At 34.9% G+C, this 20849-nt stretch overlaps 1 protein-coding gene across 2 annotated transcripts; it reads right to left on the reverse strand.

The window, feature by feature from the left end:
- Nucleotides 1-1152: 1152 nt before the first annotated feature.
- Nucleotides 1153-3760, reverse strand: LOC142522667 (uncharacterized). 2 transcript variants are annotated; one of them, XM_075626188.1, is made up of 4 exons: nucleotides 3596-3760; nucleotides 3214-3381; nucleotides 1516-3123; nucleotides 1153-1413 (listed from the first exon to the last, which is right to left on the reverse strand). In XM_075626188.1, the coding sequence occupies exons 2-4, from the start codon at nucleotides 3276-3278 to the stop codon at nucleotides 1305-1307; spliced, it is 1782 nt and encodes a 593-aa protein (XP_075482303.1). In that variant the 5' UTR covers nucleotides 3279-3381; nucleotides 3596-3760; the 3' UTR covers nucleotides 1153-1304. The 2 variants fall into 2 exon arrangements, with proteins under 2 accessions (XP_075482303.1, XP_075482302.1); XM_075626187.1 differs by having other exon boundaries at nucleotides 1516-3129.
- Nucleotides 3761-20849: the final 17089 nt, after the last annotated feature.

A 20849-nucleotide genomic window follows, 5' to 3' on the forward strand; every position in this document is an offset into this window, starting at 1 on the left:
TTACTCACTACTTGGGTTCTTAGGTTGTAGTCACATAAAGCTCCTCCGTACGTGTCGAAAAACAGAGAGAAAATCTAAGGAAAAAATTGTCATACTCCCATAATCTGCTCTTCATTTAATTTGAGCTTCCTTGGAAACAAAGGCATAGCAGCAAACTTGAAATGATAATCTGCATAAGTAGCAAAGACTGAGTGAATAACATAGATACACAACACTATAAGATGTATTCACTATACCTTGTCCTAGAGCTAGTCGCTTGTGTACTTCATCTGAAGCGCAAGGTACAACCATAACTGCTAGGAGAGCCACACAAAACGCAGCAAAGAAGGTTGGCAGTTCCATAGGAATGAATTGTTTTCTTTGCGGTTTTCGCAGTTTAGCAAAAGGAAGAAATCCCACTATTTACTTGCGCAAGAAAACATACACAAAACAAAAAAACAATTCACTTGAGCAAGAAAACATACACAAAACACAAAATGGAGAATTTCAAAATAAGTACACTTTGAAAATAATAGTTTTATACTTCCCTTTTTGGGAACCTTCACACAACTTGTATGGATCGTTGGTTACCTAACCGTGGTTGGACCACAGCTCTGGTTTTGGTTTTTTGACAAATACAACTCTTTCATATGTCAAGTGTGCATCTCGAAATGCTTAGTTGGTTTTAGTACTGACAAAAGTTGAATTAATTTTACCTTAAACTCTTTACTAAAGGGTACTCTCAGGTGCTGCAAGAAATACTAAGGTTTTGATCATAATATTATCGTAGTCCAATGACGTCGTATCGACTTCACTTAAAGAGTTTAGTATCAGTTTCGGGTCCACGAATTCAAGGGAATTTTTAGCCTGTTTTTTTGGAGAGGACATAATTCTTGCTTGAAGAAAAAAATGAGCCTGAAAATTGGAGATAATTTAATCAAGAAATGAAAGAAGGTTGCCATTGCTTTACATTTTTTTTAAAGGACTTCACAAAATCTATCAACACATCTATCTCGTTCCACTCGGTGTTCCATTTAAACGATTTCGAACTTAGATGTAATGTTTAATAGATCTGCACAATACATTCTCGAACTGATGCAGAGCATTATACATTCAGTGAGCTTCTAAGAAAAGGAACTTGAAATAATACTAAATTGCAGAAACAATGTAGGATGATATAAGAGTATAAGTATGTAGTAATTGATAGCAAAACTGTAGGTATGCTTGGCACTTGCGATGGCACTAGTTCGGTAAAAAAAAAACGCTGCAATATATTGCAGTACTCGATTCCTAAATCACAATATAAATTAAACCGAAAGACTTGGTTAGAATCTGCAGCAAAGAAGGCCTGATCTCCAATATTTGTGTTTCTGATAATGTCTCAAATCTGTGTTTTCCATCCTCACTGGACTCCGATTCCCTTCAGATTGTAATCTACAAATGAAATGGAAAAGTTTCAGGTTAGTTAAGTTAGAAATCAATGAACAGTCCAACGAGAGGGTAAGAAAACATAGTGGAAAGGGACTAAAGATTTACACAGGGAAAGCAAAAGATCTGGTGCTGGTTGCACTTCCATCAGATCGAAGAGATAAACTCCCAGAATACGCTATCGGCCCTGAGAACATAATAAAACTGGCTGCGGAATGGCTCGAATCTGCTTCATCATACTGTATTTGGCTAACAACTGATACATTATCAGAGTTCCCACGCTCGTGCTTTGAAAAGTGTAGCTCGATTTCTTGCCCATTGTTATTTGGTGGACTTGGAATCTTGCTGCTGAATATCTGAACATGGTCATCGGTAGAAAGATCAAAAGATCTTGTATCTTGTTTGTCAGTGGATGTTTCCTGACATTTTTCATAACTCGTATCCTCGTTGATAATGTAATGCACGGGGCTAGTGGAAGAAGATTTACTGTAATATGCATCTAGCGATCGGTCAGGGATGTTTCCGGTACTGTATTTACTAGTTCCCCACGGATTTTCATGCTCATGCAAATCCTGCGACTCGATCATGTCGCCAGGTATCAGCGGTAGGGGAGAATTGAAATTAAACGTGATGCTTCTGCGTTCCACCCTACTCCTGTATAACATGCTTCTAGATTGGATTTCTTCCTTCTGTTCTGCTGATGAAACAGCAAAACTTTCAGACACCGATTCTCCGAACGAAACCTGCTTATCATTACGAGTTTGAACAATGGTGTTCTCCTCAATGTCCAGGGAGTTGAGGAAAGATCTGAGGAAACTCCGAGTACCAAATTCTTGAATTGGAAGGGAGCTGACGATGAAAGTTTCCTCCCCTAAAGCACCGTTCACATTCTTATCTGTCTGTATCGAGTCGTCTGCATCATGATCCTTATCAGTATCCTTTTCCAAAGAACTGTCTGCATGTGATTTAGGCTTGCCTTCTTCAAGTAATACGTCTTTTGTTTCTTCTTTGCTCCCAGATTCATCTGCAGTGACCCTTTTCGTGTTTTCCAGAAAGCAATCGGTTGATCCATCCGAAATAACGGGTTCCTCACCCACACGCACCTCTAGATCCTCACAGTGCCCACAGTTACCATTTTCAATCAAAATATTGTCCTCCTCAGGCATGATTTCATCAGCACAAGCGTCCTTCACAATGTGATAATTAGTCTCTTTATAGCAAACTTCTAACTCAGGCAAATCAAAGTCCAGCTTTATTTTATCAGGATCTGAATCCGGATATGGATCCAGGAAACTTGAAGCTGAGATTAATATATGCCCAGAATCTTGGACGTCATCCTCGTTTCGGTGTTCCGATTTTTCAACCATCAGCGAGCATTCGAACTCCCTACTTCTCCAGGACTTGTCTTCCTCTTTTGTTTCGGAGGATAGGGAATCCGAATCTCCATTTTCACCGCTTAGATGATACAACAGCCCATGCCGATCCTCCTTTCTTGGAAAATCTTTAGTTCCACCTTCATGATCTTTTGAAAAGCCATTCATAGATTTAGCACTCCAGTGCTCATTCCCGCAATTTTCCACAAACTCTCGTTTCTGGTACATCTCTCTGTTTCCAAAGGAAACAGATTCAGCCTTGCTCCCAAAACTTTCAGAATCATAAAACCTCGAATTTCGGCTTCCCTTCACACTCGAGCTTCGTTCATCCGGATCAAACGCCCTGTCACTACACTCAAACAGATAAGAATCTTGCTTGGAGTCAAAATCTTAACAACTTCTCATGGCAATCAAAAGCAGATGAAAGCAATACCAGGTTTCATATTTCACATCATTCGGCATAGTTTGGAGAATTCTCAAAAGCTGTGAAGCAAACATCTTAAGAAAGTTCTCAAATATACTTCTTCTACACCTGTTTGATCAATGGCCGCAGAAAGACTCCACCTTCACCAAACTCACAGAGTTGCAAGAACCCTTTTCACTGCAATATACCAGAATGGCCATCGATCAAAGAAGCCCAAAATGGGCCAACAAGAAATGGTAAAATTCAAGAATACCAGCTTAATCTGATTTAAAAAAAAAAGCAAATAAATCAGAAAAAAATGCGTACAAGCATGACAATCGATCGAGCCAAAATCTAAATGATACTAATAAATATTCATCTAATATATGCTCAGTTTTTGTGAGAAAGATACCTTTTTTGTCGGTAAAAGAGGAGAATATTATGGTTGAGAAAGCTCAGCCAACTAACGAAGATACAACGTCATCTCGCCGTATTGACCTGCAGATACATGCACGTTTCGCCCTGAAAGATTTGTGGAGATGGTGAGAGAACAGCTAATGGGAGGAAGTAGGATTCAAAGAACTCTTTGCGAGCCATCCCACCACTTTAAACTAGTCAACTCTCTTTTATATTCTTTCCTAGAATTTCACCCGTAAAAAATATTTATTTATGGAATTTCAGATAACTATTAATATCAATATTACTAATTAGAAAAATTTAAAAATATATATATTTTAAAGAATTATATATTATTTTTTATATCAAAATTTATAAGAATATATAAATATTTTTCAAAAATTCAAAAATAATTCATTAATTAGATGAATAAAAAATTTAAAATTATTTTGGAAATATGTTAAAAAATATTGAGACTAAAGTTCTAATATAATAATGATAATAATAATAATAATAATATCAATTTACACACACGATGATGCTCTTTTAAAAATTTGAAAATGTAATATAATATAAAATCTTATATTAAAAAACAATCAAACTTTTTGTTATACACTGTGAGGATCGTAGATTGATTTAGAGAAGGTGAATGAATAATCTCAACAAATTATGAAAACATGTTGGTTGGATTAGCAATATTAGAATGAAATTCTTGTTAGTTGAGTATCAGTAAACTATCAATTTATTAATGCTCGGAAATAGACTGACTAAAAAGGTTTGAACACAAAATGGTTGAAGGTAAAAATCAATTGGGCTATCATATGGAAAGTCAAAATACGTCGACTGAAATGTAAATCCCATAAGTTTGTTTCTGGATGTTCAGAGAATTCAACACTCATACGTCACCCTTCTTCTTTGCGGAAGGATTACACTAGAAGACTTCGATAATTATAATACTTTGAAACCACATACTTCATAATGATTTATCACTCCCTAACTGAAACTCTTATTGTGTACTCACTCTTTAACCTAATGAGCAGCAAAACTTTTTAATCTTAATTACAAGTATTTCACAAAGAAATCAAAGTAAAATTGATATTTAAATGATCATATTACAAACTATCAGCGTGTGCTTTCTTCGATCAGTTGGGCTTTCAAAAAATATTTTGGACTCGGGAAGCTTTGATTGCGAGGAAAGGATTTCTCGGAGCATTTCTAAAGCTCGCCTTACTGGTATTTTTATAGGTTAAACTTGTAATGGCCGTCTTTTTGAATCTCATATCTGTTTCCAAATTGAGATGTCTTTGTTGTCATAACATCGTCCTTTCTGACAGATTGTACACTTCGGGTAGTGCGCATTGATTCGGACATTCAAAGATGGTTAGTACAGAAAAATTTATCTTATAATTCACTAGCATATGCTCTTTCAGAAATGTTAGCAGATGATCATAGAATGTTTGTTTTTTAGACTAACTGGTCCATTGACGATGATTATTCTAATCAATTATTGTTTGATCAATTTGGCTATCAGTGACTTTTTTGCCTTCGAATAATAAACTACCAGTTTGGCTAGGCACAGTGGGGATCTGATTAGCACGGAAAATATTTGCTTATGAATATTCATTTTTCTTCTTAAATTCAGTTTTGCTATGCTTATCAACAGCTTTTTTAAATCAACCAAAACATAAATATTCTAACAATTTCCTTCTTTTGGTGTTTGACATAATTAAGCACTTAATTCGAAATATTGAATTCATTGATAGAAGAGAATTTAAACTTCTTCAACAAACAAATATAAATTGTTCTCTGGGCCTTATCTTCTGTGATAATCAGTATGAGATCTAGAATAATTGTTACTAGAGTCAGTTGGCTTCTTGGAATGATCAATTGGCTTAGCTTGTTCTCTCTTGTGAGCCAAACTAGAGAATTCAGTAGTTGTCCTTTCTTTCCTCTTTTTTTCAACACCAGAAAGTGCTTTCAAGTAGGCAAGAACAGTAGATAATTGATTGTTTACTCCATCAATCTTTTCATTGAAATTAGTTTGGACTTCATCAATCTTGGTGCAAATCTGAAAGTTGTTTTTCTGAATTTATCTATCAAGATGGGTAAGAGCAGCTGCCTGATTCTTCTTAATCTAATCCAAGCGACTGAAGATATAAGTCATGCTTCTGGACAAGTTAGATACTTCCTTGAGCATTTTATCCTTAAAAAAGTTTAGAGCTTCCTCAGTATTCAAGTTGCTTCTTTCATATTGCTAACGGTTGAGGAGATGTGTGTTTAATTGGAGTGAATTTTTTCCAAGGTATTTCCATCTCAAAGATCTAAATCTGGCCAGGAAGGCTCGATCCTAAGAAGTTCTTTGGAAATGGCAAGATTCATATCAGAAACCTGACTGTTTGAAGGACCAGCCTGCTCTATCATCAATATCTCGCAGTCAATCTGACTAAAAAATTCTCAATTTGGACTTCAGACCTGACTGATTGCCTCAATTAATTATGCAAAAATATTAGTTTCTCTCTATGGGATTACTGATATATCCTCAACAGCTTCTGGTATGGCCTTCACAAACTTAGACAACACTACAAGATTAACTTGATCAGCATTTGATATCTCAACCACTTCTTCTTCAATAGATTGGACAAAAACTGCTTCATCAGACTCTTGTCTCAACATCAGCTCCTTTCATAAAGTACATCCTTAGATAGGATGGTTTCTGCTTCTGGAATTTGAATAATATCAAGCTGATCAATCATAGATGATTTCTCAAGTTGTTGTCGTGCAATGGATTACACAACTTCTTCAGTGTTTGCAAGCGAATCTCTTCAACTGATGGAGAATACACTTCTACTGGAAGTGAGATATATTGAGAAATTATATTTTTTGCAGGTTGACTGAGAAAAGGCTCAGTACTTGCTTTCAGTGAGGCTTTTTGAACAATATCTTGAACGGTTGGTTCAGTTGAGTTCTCAGAGGCTGACTTAGAAGATGATCCAACTTCCTTCTTGTTTTTTCATGAGAATCAGTGGGCTCAAACAGTCGATTGTCATTCTCCCAAAAATTTACTTTCAATTGCAATGACACGTGATCCGTATCTAGTTGATTTATCACTTCGATATCATCAAAATCTGTTGGACAAGATGGATCATAGTTTGTTCTTTGTTCTACACAAACTGCAGACAAATTTTGAATGCGCAGAAGATCAAGCAAGTAGTCTCTGTGTTGAAGTGCTTCAGCAATGATCACTGTTTTTACTTGGTTTAGCATAGTTTTATCTAGTGCTGTTAACATATCCAACACAGCCTTTTTCTTTAGGTTCTTCGCAAAAAGTACTTGTCCTAAACACAACCCATTCATCAAAGAATTCAACCTTCTCTTCTGCAAATTCATTCACTTCATCCATAGAAGGTCAATTTGTGTCTGAACTACTGACACTGGTTGATTTCCATAACTTATGTTATTTTCTCTAAGCCTTTCCTGAAACTGATTTGGTTGAGATTTTAGAATCTAGTCATGACTTTGTGAACTATATGGGATCTCTATGATGTCTCCTTTTGGTGGACAAGAATAACAAAGGGTTGTTGGCACACTGATTTTCCTTGATTGGGATACAACAACTATCAGTTTGATGTTTTTGACAGACTCTTCAGTGGCCTTGTCATCAGTTACCTTGATTTCTGGATTGTAGGATCAGTTTCCTATTGGGCTTTGTAATGGCAGCATTACTGACCTTCTTTTTGAAGGTCTTCTTGGTAGCAGCCAACTCTTTTCATATTTCCTTTTTAACAACCATCATACCAACAGTAGAAATGTTCAAAGCATGTCCCTTAGGCCTGAGAGAAAGAATGTTTGAGGAAGTGAGAGTTTGAATTTGTGCAGGGTTTCTAAAATACTAAGTAATTCTCCTGCATCTTCAAATAATTTGCTGAGTTGGATAGAAAATCCAACAGATTGTTTCTCGGACTAAATCATAGCTTCGAGATTCTGGAATAAAATGACGGACCAATTGGCCTTGATTTCAGTAGCAATTGTTGTCATCACCAGAAAATTTTCATTAGTGAAAGAATCAAAGGATCCTACCTTGGGAAAAATTGGTTTGGCCACCACATCCCCCAGCAATTGATATTCATGTTTCATTTATTTATTCTTTCAGAAGTCTTGATAGAGTCACTGGTAACAGAAAACTTAGACTTCATATCGTCAATGGCCTGCTGAGGAACTTCGAAAAATCCTCTAAACTTTTCAGAAGGCGATTGGAACAGAGTGGAGAAGAAGACTTGGTTAAGCAACAGATTATCCTCTCCCAGAAGCATCAAAATCTGACAGGATCGATTAGGGGGTAAATCATTGAGCTACAATAGCTCGGTTCTTGAAATATTGAACATCGATGAATTAAATCGAGTTTGGTTTAAAAATCAAGCGGAAAGTACTCGAAATATTCCTTATTAGAAACTGATTAAATATTTTGTAAAGCATTTAAAATATATGCAAGTTGAATAAATAAAAAAATAGACACGAATTTGTTTATGGATGTTCGGAGAGTTCAAATGCTCCTACGTCACCACTTCTTCCCTTTGGGAAGGATTCACTAGAAAACTTTGATTTATACAACTCTTTGTACAAATCCACTCCGGAAAGGCAGCACCCAACTAGAACTCCTAGCACTCAAGATTGTAGGCAGCACCTCACAATCAGCATATTGTTTAATGTCTCATATGCAAAGACTACAAACACAATGTTTTACGTATTTGTGTAAAGACTCACTCAACTAATATTTGAAATTCAACTCTCTTGTATATATGTGAGTGATTGTGTGTGAGTAATTTATCCTTTACAATGTACATCTCAAATGTATCCTCACACAAGGGCTTGTGCTCTCAACTAGCTGATTTCTTCATGTTAACTGCACATGATTTGAATCCTCTTCAAAAGCTCTTGTTTGATTTTATAGATGTTGTATTTATAGGCCCCAACAATGATATATACGTTAGATAAAAGAATATGACCGTTTGGAAAATTTCTGTACTATTTCTGAAATTTCAACGGTCTAATTCGCCTTGCTGGATATTTTCCCGACTGGTCAACTCAACTGGTCGTTCAGTTCAACTGATCAGCAGCTGGTTCACTTCAGTTCAGTTGGTCAGCTACTGGTTCGGTTCAGTTCAGCTGGTTCAGTTGGTCTGGTTCAGTTCAACTGGTTCGGTTCAGTTTCAGCTGGTCTGGTTCAGTTCAGCTGGTTCATATTAAACTGGTCAGCAGCTGGTTCAGTTCATTTGGTCAGCAGCTGGTTCAGTTAAGTTCAGCTGATGCGCTGAAATCATCCTAGCTGATTTCAATTTGTGCAGAACCAGTAGCTTCATCTTCATTTATCAGTATCTTAAGCTTTGATTCAGACTTTGACTTCTGAAGATGATTTGTAGATCATCGTCTTATCTTTCCAACTCATACTGAATCGCTTCATTCTAATAATTGAGCTGAGAGATATGACCAAAATACCGCAACTGCTCATACCCAAATGATTGCTGTTTTCGTTCAATTAGTTTGGTAATTCAGAGATCAGTTAGACCTTGATAACATCTGATTTATCCCAACTGACGTCAAATACGACTTGTTTGAAATTGAGGTTTCTAAACATTCATGTTGGCGGATTGTCATTTGAATCATCCAATTGAGAGATATCATCAAAATACAGAAGCTTGCTAGAAATTCAATTTGTGCAGAATTCAGTTTCAGCTTGCTTCTTATTTTAATAATTTCACCCTTGAGTAAATATGTTAGAAACACAACAACAAGTTTTGTTAACATTAAAATCAAGAATGCGAACATAAAATGTTCCAACAAAATCTTTCTATCATTAGTGAATTTTCCCTTGGCATAGAAATTCTTCAATTCAGAAAAATAAATCTCCATTGACGAACTATCATTAGTGGATTTTCCCTTAGCATAGAAATTCTTCAGTTCAGAAACGTAAATCTCCATTGACGAACTTAGAAAGATCCTAAGTCCAGATAACTCGATCGCCTTGAAGAATCTTCCATAGAGTAGATTGACTCAAAGTAAATTACGAGGGAATTCATGATGTAAGAAGGAGACGCGGGTGTTCTCATTTTTGAGATAGAGTTTTGAAATAAAGATTAGAAAGTTTCTGAATGAAAGGGAAGAAAAAATTTGTACTTAGAAAGAAAGTATAATCGGAGAGAAAATCAAAAATCAAACTGAAAACCTTAAAAATTTGAATATTTAAAATATGAGAATTTTTAACCGGTAAATAGACATGACACGTGTCGCACTATCCGTTAAAATTTTAAAATAAAAAGGTAGGTGCAATGTATGAATTTAAAAGTTTTTTTTAAGAAAAACAATAAATGAAATGGTCAACTCGCCCTTAACGGTTAATAATAAGAATTAAATAAATCATTAAAATCAATACTAAAAGATAAGGTCGGTTAGACTGAAAGTATTATCTATCAGTTACGTTATGAGGCTAATTGTCAGTTAGTAAAACTCAAAGACTAACTGACAATTGTCTTATCAGTAGAGCTTCATTATTCAATATTCCCCCCAAACACATGCATTTTAAGATAAATCAATGAGTCTTAAAATATTTATAAAGAAGTAAAAATTATTCTCCGCAAGCGGTTTATTGAAGATGTCAGCTAGTTGTTGTTCAGCTGAGATATACTCCAACTGGATGTTCTTTTTCAACACATGATCTTGGATTAAATGATGATGAATATCAATATGCTTGGTCTGAGAGTGCAAAACTGGATTGTATGTGAGAGCAATTTCACTTGTGTTGTCGCAGAAAATCAATGACTCCTTAGAATCAATGTCATAATCTTTGAATTGTTGTTGAATCTGAAGTAGTTGGGAATAGTAGCTCACAGCAGCTACGTATTCAGCTTCTACAGTTGAGGTGGCAATTAATGTTTGCTTCTTGTTGAACTTGAAAATCAGTCGGTCTCCAAGAAACTGACATAATACACTGGTACTATTTCTGTCAAGCTTACAACATGTATAGCCAGCATCAAAATATCGAACTAGATTTAACGATAAGTCCTTAGCATATTATAATCCAATATTGTGTGTTCTTTTAAGATAATTGATAATTTTTTTGGCAGCTAAATAATGAGACTACTTTGTATCAGATTGAAAACGAGCACACATATAAACTGCAAATATGATATCAAGTCGACTGACAGTTAGGTATAGAAAAGAACCTATTAAACTAGATACAATGTTATCTTGACTGATATTCCATCTTTTTATTTATGAAACTTAATTGATGAGCTCATGGGGATTGTTGCAGGTGAACATGATTCCATTCCATATTTCTTCAGTAATTCTTTGGTATATTATTTTTTATTGACAAAAGTTCCAGCGTCTAACTGCTTGAATTGCAAAAATTGAGAAAGAAAGACAGTTCATTCATCATGCTCGTCTCAAATTTTTCCTCCATCACTTTAGCAAACTTCCCGCATAGTTTCGAATTAGTAGATCCAAAAATAATGTCATCAATATATATTTAAACTAATAGTGTATGATCACCTGAAACAAATATAAATAAAGTCTTATCAACTGAACCAATTGTGAAATTATGATCAAGAAGAAATAAAGTGTCATCCTAAACACGTGGTGTTTGTTCTAATCCATATAATTACTTACTTAATATAAACATAATCAGGCTGAGTATGATTTAAAAAACCGGGAGGTTGTTCCACACACACCTCTTCTTGAAGTAGGCCATATAGAAAGACATTATTTACATTCATCGGAAACACTTTGAAATTTTTGTAAGCAGTAAAAACAAGAAAAATTCTAATTGCTTCTAATCTAGCTAATGGTGCAAAAGTTTCATAAAAATCTGTCTTTTTCTTGTCTAAAACCATGTTCAAATAGTCTAGCTTTATTTTTAATTACAACTTCATCTTCATTACAGTTTGTTTCTATAAACCCTTGGGGTTCCTATGACAATGACTGATGAGAGGGTCTAGGAACTAAGTATCATACTTTGTTTCTGTCAAACTGATTTAGTTCTTCCTGCATAGCATCTATCTAACTGCTAGATAAAAGATTTTCATCTATTTTTTATATTATATTTGTGAAATAAAAGTCGCATGCAGGAATTCATTAATCATTTGTTATCTAGTTCTAAGAGGTGGTGAAGGGGTACCAATCACCAGTGAGGGTGGATGAGTCTTACTCCATTTTTAACTTTGTCCAAGTAGATTTCCAAAGCAATGTTCATAGTAGGATTGGTTAGGTTCTCCACAGTCTAGTTCTCATCAGTTTGGTTCTCAAAAATAGCTTGGCTATCATCAGTCTAGTTCAAGTCAGCTTGGTTTAGATCATTCTGGTTTTCCTGTTCTTAATTTCTTTGTCTCGCTGACTGATCTGAGATCTCTAGTTCAGGTTACTGATGAATCCTTTTGTTAATATTTATTTCATCGGCAAAATTAATTCTTTTCATCTGATTGCTCAAATAAACTAGATTATTTCAATCATCAGTTAGTTCGGTTTCATCAAAAACAACATGAATAGTTTATTCAACATTTAATTTTTCTTCTTAAATACACGGAAAGCGTTGCTGACTGCTGAGTAACTAAGAAATATGTCAACATAATATTTGACATCAAATGCAGATACATGAGTTTTACCATTATTATGAATGTCACATTTATAGCCGAAAACATGAAAATAAGATAAGTTAGGCTTAATCTCATTCCATATCTTATATAGAGTTTTACCATTCTTTTTGTTGATAATGGATTCTTTCTTAGTGTAGCATGCAATATTGATTGTTTTTGCCGAAAATATTTGGGGTACATCATAATCAGCATGCATTATCCTAGCAGCTTAGTTCAAGGTCATGTTCCTTCGTTCAGCAACTCCTTCTGTTGAGAAGTTTCTACTGCTGAGTACTCATGTTGAATCTCTGTTCTGAGAAATACTTATCCAAAGTTTTGTTAGTAAACTCAGTATCTCGATCACTTCTGATCCTGATTGCTGAAACCGATTTCTCATTTCGAATACACTTAAAAAATTTAATCAGTTGGGTACTTGTATGATCTTTACCACTAAGTAATCTTCAACAATTACGAGTATATATCTCATTCCCCCTAAACTGATTACAGGTATATGACCAAACAAATTCATATGCAACAGCTTGAAGCATATATTTATCAATTTTCTACCTTTATTCTTAAAGATAGATCTAAATTGTTTACCTAACTGACATACAGAACATACATGATTTTTAAAAAACCTCAATACTAGGAAAACCATCAGTTAGGTTAAGTTTACGTAGATTGTTGATCGATCTAAAATTTAGATGATTCCATATTTATATCATAGTCATTATTTATCATTATTAATAGCAGCAAAACAGGTTGGTGAGGCTAGATAATCACTCTTCCAATTAATTTTATAAGTGTTTCCATTTCTAATTTCGGTTAACAAGGTTTGATCATCATCATCCTTAACTAAGCAGTTATGTTCATGAAATTCAACCAAGTAGCCATTATCATATATTTGACTGATGCTAACCAAATTATAACACATATTATCAACTGTTGGTACATGAAATGTTCGCGATCTTGATTTTGATATTAACAAAACTTGTTATTTTGTTTCTAATGATTTTACCTAAGTGCGCAGAAAACTGAAACTGATCAGTATTCGAACTGATCAGTTATCGACATGGTTCTAAAAAGCGTGAAGCGCCCTGAAGCGCGGATGTCGAGCTCCAAGCTTTTCAAGCTTAAGCGAGATTAGCACATGCTTAAGCGTGAAAAAACATTTTTTATTTTTCGTGTAATTGTAATTATCTCAAACCAATAAATAGATAAAATAATACATAAATATGATAAATTTAAGTCTGATGCATTAATTCTCATATTTATAAAAGCATAAAAATCAAAAAATTACAATCTTTATTTGTTTTTGCAACTAGACAACATTAAAAAATACTAAATATTTGTCAAATCATTATCAGACATGCTTAATCATAATTAAAATTAAAAATAAAATCTAAATTATAAACATAATTTATTATTTAAAAATAAAAAGACATACCTTCAAAATAAAAAATTTAAAAAGTAAATAGATGTGATTTATTGTGCTTAAGCAAAATTAATTAAACACCTTAATTACGCTTAATTCGGTCAAACTACAGTTTAACCGCTTTTTTCCGATTTTCTCCGAATCGGGGCGTTTTTGTCGAGCTTCAAGCTTAAGTGTGCCTAAGCAGAGCTTAAACGGGATTTTTAGAACACTGGTTATCGAGCCAAAACTGAAGCTATCGAGACGCAAACTGAAAGCACCAACTGATCGCCCAAACTGAACCAGTTCAACTAAGATATCAAAAGACCAGTTCAACTGATTGTCCAGCTGATAGGCAGTTCAGCAGAAGACCTTAAGAAGCCCGACCAGCTCATGAAGAGCTCAACTGATGAAGAGTCTAGCTGACCAGTTCAACTGAAGCAGCGAAATCAGTGCAGCTGACGAGCCAACTGATTTCACCAAACCAGTTCAAGATCAGTTCAATTGACCAGTTCAGAACATCAGTTAGGAATCAATCAGTTTGCAGAACACGACAAGCTTATTCAAAGGAATCTAGTTGTGCGCACTAAGGAAAAGCTTCTGTCCAGTCAAAGGACAATAATAGACTTTGCAGCAGTGCTTAAAGCCAAAACGTTCTAGAATGGCTGTAGAAAAGTACAAACATATTTCGAGGAACGGATTCAAAATGCAACGGATACAATAATTGAGTCTCACTGTACGATCAAACTTCGCGCCTATAAATAAAAGATGAAGATCGGCAAAGATAACAGAAAAATATAAGAGTGTGTGAAGAAGAATGGCACGCTTAGAGTCTTATCAGCTTACAAGAAGCAATCAGCCCAGGAAACACTTTAACGTTATCAGCTTAGTATAGAAGCTCTTTTCCCTCAGTGTGAGAGAACACCTTTCATTGTTCAGTTACCACACACTATCACTCACATATGTCAGAGAGTAGAGCTTAAAAGATCAGTTGAGTGAGTCTTGCACAGAGACGTAAAACTTGTGTATGTAGTTTTTGACACATAGACGTTAAAAAAGTGTTGGCTGGAAGGTGCTGCTTCAGTCTAAAATAGGAGTTCAGTTAGGCAATAGGGTAAGTCCTAAGCTGAGTGGGTTTGTACAAATCGTTGTATAAATCAAAATCTTCTAGTGTATACTATCAGAGGAGGTAGAAGGGTGACATAGGAGCAGTTGAAGTCTCCGAACATCCATAAACATATCGTGTGTGCTTAATTGTTTAACTATCGTTTTCAAACTGATTTGATAAGTTCGAGCTGTTATCAGTTCAATTCTCATCGTAACTGAACTTATATATGTAAGAACTGATCCCCTTTATATCAGTTAATTAGTTTAAACAAGTTAAAAGCTTTAAACTGTTTAGCTTTCTTAAGGAAAGATTATTTCGAGTATTTTTCCGCTTGGTTTATAACCAAACTCGATCTAATTCATCGATGTTTACATTCTTAGAACACGAGCTATTACAGCTCATTGAGATATTGTGTTTGAAGCACCTTCAAAGATGCCCGAACCGATCCATCATCAACAGATAATATGTCATTGATTATCACATTATGTAGAACCGAGCGCTTGCCGCTTTCCAAAAAGTTATAGCTGGTGATAATGGTGCAACTCAAATCTTTTACACTGCACAGCAGCTCAAGCACCACGATTCGATCGCTCTACCAAGCAGGGAAAATTATTGCACCCAACAATCTCCCTCCCAATAATTGCACTCCTTGCAATCAATGTGAATCGAACATGTGACCTTGGCTCTGATACCAATTGTAGGATCGAGCGATTGCCGCTTTACCAAAAGCTATAGCTGGTGGTAATGGTGCAACTCAAATCTTTTAAACCGCACAGTAGCTCAAGCACCACGATTCGATCGCTCTACCAAGCACGGACAATTATTGCACCCAACATATTCTCATGAGTAATCTTACACTTAACAATGGTCTTACCCTTAGCATTATCATCGAAATTTATCTTGGGTCATTCACAGTTGATTAAATCAGAAAACAGTTGGGCTTGGCCAGTCATATGCCTCGAACATCCACTGTCCAAGTACTAGAATGAATTTTTCCAGCCTTTTTTCGTTTATAGTTTTGCATTCACAAATTAAATCAAATGGTATTCAATCCTATTTGAGTCCAAACATGATTAGTCTTTTAAGAACCACATTTGAATCAGCCTGACTAGCTGTGTAATGCCCCGAAAAATTTAAAGGTCCACGCAAACCACATGCATGTAATTATTAAATTCCTTTGTATTTTAATTAAATATTTTAATTGCATTAATTAATTATGTTGTGCATATTTGCATGTTTAAAATATATTTTTTTACATGGTTGCATTAATATGTATTTTTAAAAGGTTATTCGAGTTGCGATCGAGGAACGGAGACCGAGGGCTGAAAAAAAACGTAAAATGTTTTTATTAAATAATTATTTTTAATTATTTAAAATATGGTTGATGGTTTTTCATATTTTTGGAAAATAAGGGGTTTCAAGGTGATTTATATGCCGGGACGTAAATTTTATCGGTGTTGGTTTTTCAACTAAAATGCGAGTTTTTTGGCAACCCGGCTAATAAATTCACAAATGTATTTAAACAAAAATCTTGTTAATATTTTATTAAATTCTAATTAAGGCTAATGGGCTTAATTTAGTGGCTTAATAGGCCTAAGCCTAGTTAGCAAATTAATTAGCTATTTAAAATTATTAATCACCTAAAACCCTACCCTCACTTTCATGCCTCCCTCTCCCAAAATTCAGAAATTTCTCTCCCAACAAGCACAACACACACGACACAACACCACCAAGTAGAAGGAATTTTCGAAGGTTCAAAGGAAATCTAGCCAAAGGTTTCACTCCGTTCTTCGACGTCAACGGTTGTTCGTGCGTATATAACGCAAAGGCACGCCATACATCTCCTTTTCTCGTCTATCACATCATATTAACGTTTTAATTATGTTTGTATGAAAACATGAAGTCCAGATTTGCTGTTTTCGTTTTCCTCATGTGCATGATTTTTATGCCATCGGTTTTATGCCATGATTCACGTTTTTTATACCAAAGGGGCTGCCATGATGTTAAGACTTGTTAAAGTGATGATCTTACACGTTGAAAAGGGTTCTAGACACACACCGAACACCACACAACAAGGAACAAGAAGCTGGGTTTTTATTTGCTGTCATGGGGTTTGGGCGATCGGGTTCTTTGTTGAGAGGGCTGGGGAGTCATGGCTTGGGGCCAGGGCTCGGCCAGGAGTTGGTTCAGTCGAAGGGAGGGTCCTAGCCATGCTAGGACTCTACCCGAGAACATGCACAGAATTGTGCAGGGTTCGCGCAGCTTCCAGGGGCTTGGAGCTCGGTCTGTGGTTCAGGGGCCGGGCTAAGGTGATGCACTAGAATCCTACGAGGGTGCACGGGTGGTTGGTTCAGGGGCTGGGCTCGCTGGTAGAGGCCTGGACGCAAAAATCATAGAGTCCTATCACAATGAAACTCTCGGCCAGCATAGGGGTAAGTGAGGGGCCTTCGTTTTTGTTGTTTCGGGTGGGTTCTAAGTGAACTTAGGGTCTAGTAGGGTACTCTAGGATGTTGGACAGAGTTTGGATCAACTTGGCTTGGGGGTGACTCGTGAAAATCGAAAGTTTGCTCGGGGTCAAAGTTTAGGTGTCATATTAGGGTTTCTATCTAATAAAAATTGAAAAATGGCTTTAGGGGGTCGAGTCGTGGTTCATAAGGGCTAAAATAATATAAAAATAATAAATTTTGAATTTAGAAATTTTATATTAAAGTTTGGGATTTTTCGGGATTAAAACACCGTCAAAACAATTAATTAAAGATAACTGAAAAAGTTTAATATTTATCTAAATAAAATTATGGAAAAATTAATTTAGGCTTAAATAATTATTTGGGGCATGTTCGAGTCAAGAAATCAAGAAAAAAGTCAAAAAACATAAAATGTCAAGTCCAGGGGTAAAACGATCTTTTTACACCAAAAGTTAGTAAACGTCATGGCAGTGCTTTAAATGCTATTTTTATGATATTATGGTTATTTTTAAATGTTCATGATTAAATTATGATTTTTAAATGTTCATGGATTTTTATGATTTAAGGTTGACATTTAAAATACATAATGCATGCTTGGTTTCAAAATAAAATTATATGTTATAGCATGATTTTTAAAGTGATGAGAATGTTAAACGTTGAAGGAAGTGAAGTAATTGTGGCTATTGAAGTAACGGTATGAGGTAACGGTATGTGGTAACGGTAAGCATGGAATATCGTGAGGCAAAAAGGCCCCAGAGGGAGCCCATTTATGGGAAAAGGCCCCAGAGAGAACCCCGACGATCGTATTTCTATTCGAAAGAGGATAGGCCAGGGCCCAGTTGACCGGTGAGAGTGTTGCTGGTGTCCCCCGTCGCCCAGTACTGCGGTTTCATGTAGATTGATCCATCGACTTTTTGAGGTTTGAGGAAAGTCACAATTAACGATCTGAATTCAACAAAGGAAAAGGAAAAGGAAAAATGTTTATGATCATGAAAAAGGTTTTATGTTATGTCATGTTGAGGAAAAAGAAAGGAAAAAGTTAAGGTTTATGTGATGCATGTCATGAAAATGTTTATGCTTAAAGTTGATACATCATTATGAAAATGTTTTTATTTAAAGTTCATGCATCATAAAAAGGTTTACGAAAATGTTCATGTTTGAAGTTTATGCATCTTCATGAAAACGATATTTTAATTACAAGTATTTTTCACTATTGCTTGTGGTTTTATACGTATTACTCGTTATCAAGAATATGATGTGTTGAGTCATTAGACTCACTAGGTGTGATTGATGCAGGTGATTATGATAATTATGATAATGGAGGTCTTGATGGTTGACTTTGCTAGACTGAAGGTGCACATAACCCGAGGACCGACACTAGTTTTCTGCACTAGTTATGATTTCAAGTTATGTTAAAAATATTTTACGAATTTTTATTCATGTTTTGAGAGGTATTTGAGAGATTATAGTATGGGCTGTATTTCCCAATTATAAAGTTGGTTGTTTTATTTTAAAATGATGTCCAAAATATTTTATGTAATTTTTGGTGGTTCGGCCGATGCTAGGGAGGTAAAAAAATTTCTAGTACTTTTGAAGCAATAAAAAAGGCAGACGTTTCAGTTGGTATCAGAGCAAAGGTTCCTGTAAAGGGTTGTGTCACCATCAACGCCGGGAAGATCAGTCGTCAAGCCTCAAAGTTGTAAGTTTTACATGCTTTATATGATTCAGTATGATGTTACCTGCATGACGATATGAAATAAAAAAATTATTTGATTTCAACGCATGTTGGATTCGTGGTGGAATTGGACTATGTTGATTTTTGGATTTTAGTATTGACGTTCTACTTTTTGGGCCATAAGTTAATTGTGAATATTATGAATGCTTTGGGACACGTAGATTTTTCTAAGAAAATACTGATGATTCATGATTACTAGTTGAGTTAATTTTGGGAATTAAACGTAAGGAATAATGATTCGAAGACTGCGATGATCTTTGGAAGTAAGAAAATGTAAATTGGGATTTTAAGTTTTGATGGAATTGTAATAATGGTTATGAGAATTGATTTTGGGTAAACAAGTGTAAATTTTTGAAATTATGTTATGGAAAACTTGTAGAAGGAAATTAAGAACGTCAAAAATTTATGGGTTAATCGTAGGATTTTCGAAATTAAGGACCAATTAGGATAATTTTTGAGGAAATTAAGAATTTGTTTTGCAATTATTACGGAATTTGTGGACTAGTTTATCAATAAATGAGAATTGAATGGGTTAATTGATAAGAGTTTTTGATGATTTAGACTTTTGAGAATATTTGGAACCTTGGAATATCTTGGTTATAGTGTAATAAGGAATGTTGATCATGGGTTTTTAAGGATGAATCAATACTAAGCTTGAAAAATCTAAGCGTTAGCGGATGCGTTTGGGATTTTAAGATTGAAATATGATAAGTTGATGAATATTTTGGGTATAAAATAAGAAAAATAATATGCGATAAGTATGGTCATCCATCTTTTAATTGAGAATTGTAAGAAAAATTGAAATTCGAGGTTATTATAATAATAGCACTAAGTCATTTGGGTCTTTTTAAGTTACGATTTGAAAATAAGGATTCAGAAGGTAAAAATAAATTGGGATTTAGTAGACGTAAGGACATTTTAGAATTTAAGTTTTATCAGAGTAGCGCAGCGTAAGCGTGGATTTTAGGATACTAGAACTGAATCTAAACTTTGGGTTATTAAGGATAAGCGAATTTCGAGGACGAAATTCAATTTAAGCTGGGAAGATTGTTACGTCCCGAAAAATTTAAAGGTCAACGCAAACCACATGCATGCAATTATTAAATTCCTTTGTATTTTAATTAAATGTTTTAATTGCATTAATTAATTATGTTGTGCATGTTTGCATGTTTAAAATATATTTTTCTACATGATTGCATTAAAATGTATTTTTAAAAGGTTAATCGAGTTGCGATCGAAGAACGGAGACCGAGGGCTAAAAAAACGTAAAATATTTTTATTAAATAATTATTTTTAATTATTTGAAATATGGTTGATGGTTTTTCATATTTTTGGAAAATAAGGGGTTTTGAGGTGATTTATACGCCGGGACGTAAATTTTATCGGTGTTGGTTTTTCAACTAAAATGCGAGCTTTTTGGCAACCCGGCTAATAAATTCACAAATGTATTTAAACAAAAATCTTGTTAATATTTTATTAAATTCTAATTAAGTCTAATGAGCTTAATTTAGTGGCTTAATAGGCCTAAGCCTAGTTATCAAATTAATTAGCTATTTAAAATTATTAATCACCTAAAACCCTACCCTCACTTTCACGCCTCCCTCTCCCAAAATTCAGAAATTTCTCTCCCAACAAGCACAACACACACGACACAACACCACCAAGTAGAAGGAATTTTCGAAGGTTCAAGGGAATTCTAGCCAAAGGTTTCACTCCGTTCTTCGACGTCAACGGTTGTTCGTGCGTATATAACGCAAAGACACGCCATAAATCTCTTTTTCTCATCTATCACATCGTATTAACGTTTTAATTATGTTTGTATGAAAACATGAAGTCCAGATTTGCTGTTTTCGTTTTCCTCATGTGCATGATTTTTATGCCATCGGTTTTATGCCATGATTCACGTTTTTTATACCAAAGAGGC

This window comes from Primulina tabacum, chromosome 13 (assembly GCF_025594145.1).
Source record: "Primulina tabacum isolate GXHZ01 chromosome 13, ASM2559414v2, whole genome shotgun sequence".
Classification (NCBI taxonomy): domain Eukaryota; kingdom Viridiplantae; phylum Streptophyta; class Magnoliopsida; order Lamiales; family Gesneriaceae; genus Primulina; species Primulina tabacum.